At 40.0% G+C, this 7,367-nt stretch overlaps 1 protein-coding gene across 2 annotated transcripts in view; it reads left to right on the top strand.

The window, feature by feature from the left end:
* Positions 1-48: 48 nt before the first annotated feature.
* Positions 49-7,367, top strand: part of PPP2R3B (protein phosphatase 2 regulatory subunit B''beta) — a 45,514-nt gene continuing 38,195 nt past the window's right edge. The window contains exons 1-2 of one of the 2 annotated variants that reach the window (XM_064408204.1): positions 49-117; positions 1,340-1,702. In XM_064408204.1, coding sequence (XP_064264274.1) covers positions 1,355-1,702 — 348 coding nt within the window. In that variant the 5' untranslated portion in view covers positions 49-117; positions 1,340-1,354. Of the gene's footprint in view, positions 118-496; positions 847-1,339; positions 1,703-7,367 lie in introns of those variants that run through there. The other variant, XM_064408203.1, reaches the window with a different exon arrangement.

Below are 7,367 nucleotides of genomic sequence, written 5' to 3'. Positions count from 1 at the left end.
GGGCGGAAGGGCCGCGCTCTCGCGAGATGGCGGCGGCCGGGCCGGGCCGGGCCGGAAGGAGGCGCGCGTTTGAAGGCGGCGGCGGCGGGAAGGGGCGGCGGTGGCGGTGTCGGGCAGGTGAGTGTGTGAGTGTGACTGTCCCGTGGTGCGGCTGTCCCGTGGTGTAGTGCGGGGTCACGGCGCTCCTGAGCTGCCGCCGCTGCTGCGGGGCTCCTCCGAGGGCAGCGACCTGTGGCTGCAGCGGCGGCTGCCCGTGCCCGCGGCGGCGCCGGGCTGGCCCTGCCCTGCCCTGCCCGGTTTCTGTCCCGGCGGGGATGGCTGAGCGCAGCCACCAGCGCCCTGAGGGTGTGGGGCTTAAAAAAGTAGGGAAACGGCTTCATTTTCAGAAACAGAATAACTGAGCTGCGAGGTTACAGCGGTTTGGAAAGTTTAGGCGGTGCAGTTTTAAAAGACTCCGAGTTCTGCCGTGGGACGAGGATGAGCTTTAGGTTTTAGTAGGATGTTGGCTCGCTGGGTGTTACTCGTTTCCAAACTTGTTTTAAGGCTTGTTCAGCCAAGTATTTGTGTGTGGAATCATTTAGGTTGGAAAAGACGTCTAAGATCATCAATCATATATCTTTTATCATATGATTTGTACATATAGATTAAATTCTGTGAAGGGCTTTAAAAAAAACCCACAAACGTGAGGAAGCATAAGTTTTTATTTGAACTGTACCAAATCACAAAGTAATTGGATGCTGGAAATCTTTATAGTAACTTTGGCTCTGTTCTCAGTGCTTCGTTCTAAGACAAAAAAACCCCAAAAACATAAAAACAAAAACACCACCAAAAACCTGTTTGTTTCAGGTGAGTAAGTGAACCTGAAATCACACTGTTGCAGTTCTTGAGTGACATTGGATTTTACACTGGTTTTGAAAAACTGCAAAAGTGAATGTCAAATAAGAGGTTTTTACAATATCAAATGGCAGAGCTTTGGGAATCACTCACACAGGGAGATGCAAGATGTTGAATCTATATCACAGCCACAGAAGGCAAATTGAGCCTTCAGTCTTAGTGCAGTTTCTTGTTCTCTAGTCTCCACCATTTACACAGTACACTTTTAAAATAAGTTTTCCATTATTTAAAAGAAATTATTGGAATTGACTCTGACTGATTTGTGGCGTACACTTATAAAATGTTGTTGAAGTCACGTGTTTAAATCTAATTCTCAACTTCTGTTGGTATCTTGAGAGAATAAATATTAACATTTTGTTAAATAATGCCTGTGCAACACTGAAAGGTGAATGGAATATTTATATGATTGTCAAATATTTACTTTGAATTTGAACCAACAAAACAGGGAAACTGGCAGAAAATGTCACCTGGAAAAGTTCTGCAACCTGCAGTGAAAATGAAGGTGGATGAACTCTTTTTGTGCTGGTTGAGTCAGCCTGCAACTCAGCTAATACTAAAGGACTGCTTGAGAAGAATCAAGAATAAGGAGAAAACAGAGTTTGGTAATGCAGATTCAGGAAACAGTAAAAATGAGAGCCTCACCAGTAAAAATTCCAATTCCAAGCAGTGCATATTAGGAGATACCAGACTGCCTTTGATGTCTTTGAGTCCTCCTCAGCTTTCTACTACTCTTCCATTGGCGACTCCAGCTAGCTCAAGGAACATCTCTAATGTCAGAGCAACACGCCGATCCTCGGGGACAAAAGAAGTAAGTTTATTTCTTATTAGATGTATTTGTTTAAATGGAACTGACTTTTGTGTCTGTGGTATTGGCAAATTATGTAAGTAAATAGTTTCCCCAGAGGAGGCATCAGGAGTGGAGTGAAGCAGCTGCACTAAACCTAAAATACCAACGTTTGTGTGTCACTAGTGTTAGTGGGTAGGTGGCCTGAGCTTCCATAAGATTATCTTGGGCCCTTGCTATCTAACTGTGGATGAATTTAAGTCCTTGTGTTTGCATTCCTTTTATTACATACTGCCTTGACTGCAAATATTCCTTTGTCTAATGATACCAGGCACTGTTGTTAGTACAAGACTCAAATTTGGCTTGACTGGATCTGCATATTAACTAAGTAATTGTTTTGGTACTGCATGGTACACTCGGCACTTCCTTCCTAATGAGCTCTTTATTTATAACAGACAATGCCCTCTATGCAAGGAGGACAACCCTGCCCCCAACCTGAAACCTTCTTTTTAAGCTCGCAATTCAGTTCAATCTAGTTTCTAGCTCTTTTCATAAAAAAACCCCACAAAACTGGATAGAAAATGTTGTCATTACTGACAAAGTTGTGTTGCTTATGTATGATCAATTATCCTAGAATTATAGAATTATAGAATAGTTCGGACTGCAAGGGACCTTCAAGACCCTCTAGTTCCAACCACCCTGCCATGGACAGGGACACCTTCCATTTGACCAGGTTGCACAAAGCCCTGTCCAACCTGGCTTTGAGCACTCCCAGGGATGGGAGATGCACAGCTTCTCTGGGCAACCTGTTTCAGTGTCTCACCATCCTCATGGTAAAGAATTTCAATAATTTCTTCAATAATATTTGGTCTTTCAGTTTAAAGCCCTTTCCCCTTGTCCTGTCACTACATGCCCTTGTACAATGTCCCTCTCCAGCTCTCTTGTTGGTCCCCTTTAAGTACTGGAAGGCTGCTCTAAGTTCTCCCCAGAGCCTTCTCTTTTCCAGGTGGACCAACCCCCAACTCTCTCAGCCTGTCGTCTTTGGCAGGGTGCTGCAGCCCCATCTTTGTGACCTTCTGGACTTGCTCCAGCAGGTCCAAGTCCTTCTTATGGTGAGGATCCCGGAGCTGGGCACAGCACTCCAGCTGGGGTCTCCAGAGCAGAGGAGGGAGGCAGAATCAACCTTTCCCTACTGGCTGGCTGATTTTGATGCAGCCCAGGACGTTTGGCTTTCTGAGTTGCAAGTGCACATTGCTGGGTCATGTTGAGCTTTTCATCCAGCAGCAACTCCAAGTCCTCTACCCGAGGGCTCCTCTCAATCTGTTATCCCCCCAGCTTGTCTTTGGCTTGGGATTTCCTTGTCCCAGATGCAGGGCTTTCCACTTGACCTTGCTGAACTTCATGACATTCATAATGATTTCAAAGAGTTTTTATGCTGTTTGTGCTATAGGACTATAAATTCATACATTTTAATACTACTGGAAAATTTTAAGAGGTTGTAATTCCCAATTGTTCTATATACTTTGGTATCTAACTTATTGCAGTGTCCAAACCTGGTATCCCAGGGAAGCCTGCTCAGTTGGGTAAGGGTAGAGAGGATAAAGCTGGGATATTTAAGAGTATCAGTTATTTATTGTTTGTTGTTGATATGCATTGAGCATATAGACTTACCCGTTAACCCACAGGAGTAACAGCATGACTCTTTTGCACTTAAACATTTAATCTGAAGTGGCCTCTTGGTTTCGTAAATACTAATTTTCAAATCTAGTTTCACAACTTCTTGGCTCCAAAGCACCACATGTCCAGTCCAGTGTTTGTCTAGATTGACTTTACAATAATAGGGACTTGTGTTTGTGTATATTCAGCCAAACAGCAGGGCATGATGATTGATTTACTTTTTTGTTGTTGTTCACACTGTTATGTTTCCTGTTCTAGTGAAATGCAGAAAGTCAGTCAACAGATGCTCAGTTTATTGTTGTATCAGATAAAAGCAGGCAGAGTTTCTGTTAAAACCCACTGTTATTTACTATACTTGATCACTAACTTGTGTATTGTAATTTCTCTTCACGTGTCTTGGTTGATTACTTGAAGTAAATCCCATAAAGAAGAACTTGAAGAGATTAATGAAGAGTAACATCCTTGACTTAATTGGAATTGTTTGTATAGTGATGAGAGTGAACCTAGAGGAGTTAGATTGTTGGTTGCTTGAGTAGATTGGGGAGGGGGAATTTCCAAGCAATGAGAAATTTATTTATAGCTTTTTATTTAAGGAAATTCAATCTTCATCCAAAAGTTTCTTAATCTCTAAGTGTAAATTGCATTTGCAGCTGGAATTAGCTCTTTAATACCACCAAGAATTGCATGTTCTGCCATGACAGTGTATTTTCTCATAGAAAGTACAATGTACCCCACTTTCTTCCACAAACTACCCCACACGGTGTCAAAACTACTGCATCTGCTGTTGTGCATCTTACTATGTTTCTCAGATCAAGCCACAGTGGTTCTACCTACTTCATATGAGTTTTAAGTAAGTTTGAGGCCCTCGTGTTTCTGCAAGTGGAAGAAAATGTTTCAGATACTGGACCTGCATACATAATACAGATTTAAATTCTAAATAGGAGTCCTAGAAAATGCTGAAAGTTAATGTGTGTGGCTCTGTGAGCATGAGGGTGTTGTTAGGAAAAGGCTTTTACATCCAGTCATAAAGAGCTGGAGAATTACTTATTTTTGGACTATACTAGTTAACTTAAGCATCTTATTAAACTTTTTTTATTGTGCACTGGAATTCTCATAAGGCAGCATACAAGCAGTTAACTTACTTTGGCATGATACATTTTCAGTATCACTGAGCTAAATCACTGCATTTGGTTATGGGTAAAGCTGCTGTATGCATTTTTCCTGTTTCTTAAAATGTTCATGCAACTTTTTTGAAGGATAACAAACAATAAAGCTGATAACAGAAAACCATCTTTAAGTAATTACCAGGAAGTAAATATGATTGTGTAGGAAGACAACATTTTCATGCTACAGGTTTCTGTACTTGTTAGCAAAGCATGTTTTTCTGAACAGGAAGCATTCTTAATTAGAAGTTAATTAGATGTGTAATATTTTATAAGTTAAACAGTAGCATATGAGCAAAATAAGGTGGTGTGCTGATGGCAACCATTAGACAGCATTAAATTTACTGTAGCTGTCAGCTATTGTATTCAAGGAGATTTTTGCTTTCTTTCCTGAGATTAGCTTGTAATTGAAGCCTGTGGGTAATACTTCTATCCAAAATTCAGAAGTTGCCATGTATTTTGCTGAAACACCAATGTCTTGTAAGAGGAGAATTTGCTGTCTTTCAAGATAGTTGAAGCCCTCCTCTGATTAGCAAGTCAAAAGTACTTATTCTAATAATGAAGGAACCTACATGGTCTTTATGGATTTTTTCATCTGAACAGCTCACTTAAAGCCATGTTAAGAGTAAACTGCTGACTTAATCCAAATGTACATTTTAAAACCTGTTCAAAACTCTACCATGAAAATTCATCTTTCAGTGTGTTTTAATGCAAATGAGAACAAAACAGTGTTTGTTTAGGGATTTTTTTTTCCTTTATGGGAGGTACTTTGCTTCACTTGCATGGCGCAGTGAGGCAGATAGCTGACTGTACCCATTGTGTAAACATGTTAATGCAGAATTCTGGTCTTGCTAGCACTTGGTATTCTGCAAGTAGGCCTGTGATTTCTATGTACTGTATACTTCAAATAACAAAAATTTAGAGACAAAAAAATTTCAGCATTCAAGTCTCAAATATTTTCTGAGTGTATTGTTGAAGAAATTCTAGGGCTGTAACTTTCAAACTAGGACAGCTGCTGTAGATTTCTTCTAACCCTTATCACAAATGTAGATAGACTTAACAGTGTTTCAGGGACTCTAGATTATCCTAAACACATTAGGTATACACAATTGTACACTGTTCATCATGCTGTCAAAAATGCCAGTCCTCAAGGCCTAAAAGGTGCCATGGGCAAGATGTTTAATCCTGACCAGCTGGTGTGCAAGGCATCTGGGGAAACTATTCACAGAATTCCCTATAAGCATTTTGTGGGATGGTGGTGCAGAGAGAATGTAATATAATCAGAAATACTTCAAAGTTATTTTCCATTTCTCTGCAGGGTCAACCTTTGATATAAAGGTACTTCTTGAAGTGGTTTCTCTACAGCCTTTATTTGATAAGCATACTGTTCCTGCTTGTTATCCTGTGGCAATTAAAGCTCATTTTCCTCCTATATCTGTAACTTGTAAATGTTTTTACTTCTTTAATATGTGGCTGCTTAGGTTTATCATGAACAACATTCTTGCCAAATTTTGTGAACAGTTACTTGATTTAAATGTAGTGGTACTGCTGTGATCCATTTTAGTTTAAAGGGAGGCTAGAATGAAACCTTTTAATATTGGCTGAAGTCTGAATAACACTTAACAGTTGCTTTTTGAAACAAATTAATTTTAAGACCTTGAGGTAGAGGGTAACTGGGCTGATACCATCATCTTACAAGGTGTCTGTCTGCAGCTGAATTGCTGCCTCGTTCATGGCAGAAGCACTGGTAACTCCAGAGCCTGGCTGTGTGGGCTGTGTTAGCACTGCCCTGCACACCAGGCTGTGCTGTGTGCTCTAACACAGACACTCCCTAACTCTGTATCATGCAAAGATAGTGTTAGTAGTGCTGTGTCCTATCACTGAGTGGGGAGGATGGTGGACTTGGCTTTCAGCTCAAGCCCGTGACTTAAAGGGAGACTGTAAATAACCTGATATCAAACTGATGTACTTTCACAATGATAACTGGGCACTATGAGAGATGTCAGCATTAGTGTGATCTCAATAAAGCTCCTTCTATTGTGCCAACGAAGGAAGGGCAGCCAAAAGTTCATATTAAAGTCTGGAAGAGAGCAGCTATAGGTGTTCCTACGAAATCATTATTAGTTTGGAGTGAGGTGACATAATAGTAGTCAACATAAGCAGCACTGTAGTATGTTGTGTTATTCATCTTAAGCTTTGCTGTACTGAATAGCTTGGAATAGAAGAGCCATTATCCTGAATAAAGAACTAACTGGTTTTTTATTCATAATTGGGAAATTGAAAGTTACTCACTGTTGCAGGGTTTTGATAGTGCTCCTTATTCTAACTGTATCTTGTGACCCTGGCATGTAAATTTTACTCTTGTTAGCAGTTATATTGATTTTGTTTACACTTTGTGCTTTATTAAAAAAATAATGAACTTTTGTCCTCTTTCAAAGTGGTAGTTGCATTTGTGTCCTACTGGAAACTCATATTTTTATATGCTGCATCTAGTCCTAAGAGTTTTTGGCATTTCTAATACTAAGAAATGGAAATCAGAATTGTATGGCTTTCTTAAAGTTTGAAGATCACCTGAATCCTGACCCAGGACGATTAAAATTAATTCAATTTTGAATTATGACATTTATTAATGACAGTTGAATCTTTGTGAGTAACTGACACTTAAAAGCAAACAAAAAAAGTTCAAAGCCATATCACCATAGCTTACAGATCATTACTTTCAGTTGCTTCTCTGTTCAGTCTTTCAAAACAAGTAAACTTAATTATAGCTTTACATCAGTCATTTAAACAGTGCATTTTTTTAATGGATGTTCAGTCTGTGAGGAAATTGGGTATTAACATAGATGAGA

Source organism: Passer domesticus, chromosome 2, assembly GCF_036417665.1.
Source record: "Passer domesticus isolate bPasDom1 chromosome 2, bPasDom1.hap1, whole genome shotgun sequence".
NCBI lineage: Eukaryota > Metazoa > Chordata > Aves > Passeriformes > Passeridae > Passer > Passer domesticus.
The sequence above is the reverse complement of the archived record's forward strand: the minus strand, read 5'-3'. Positions and strand labels throughout refer to the sequence as shown.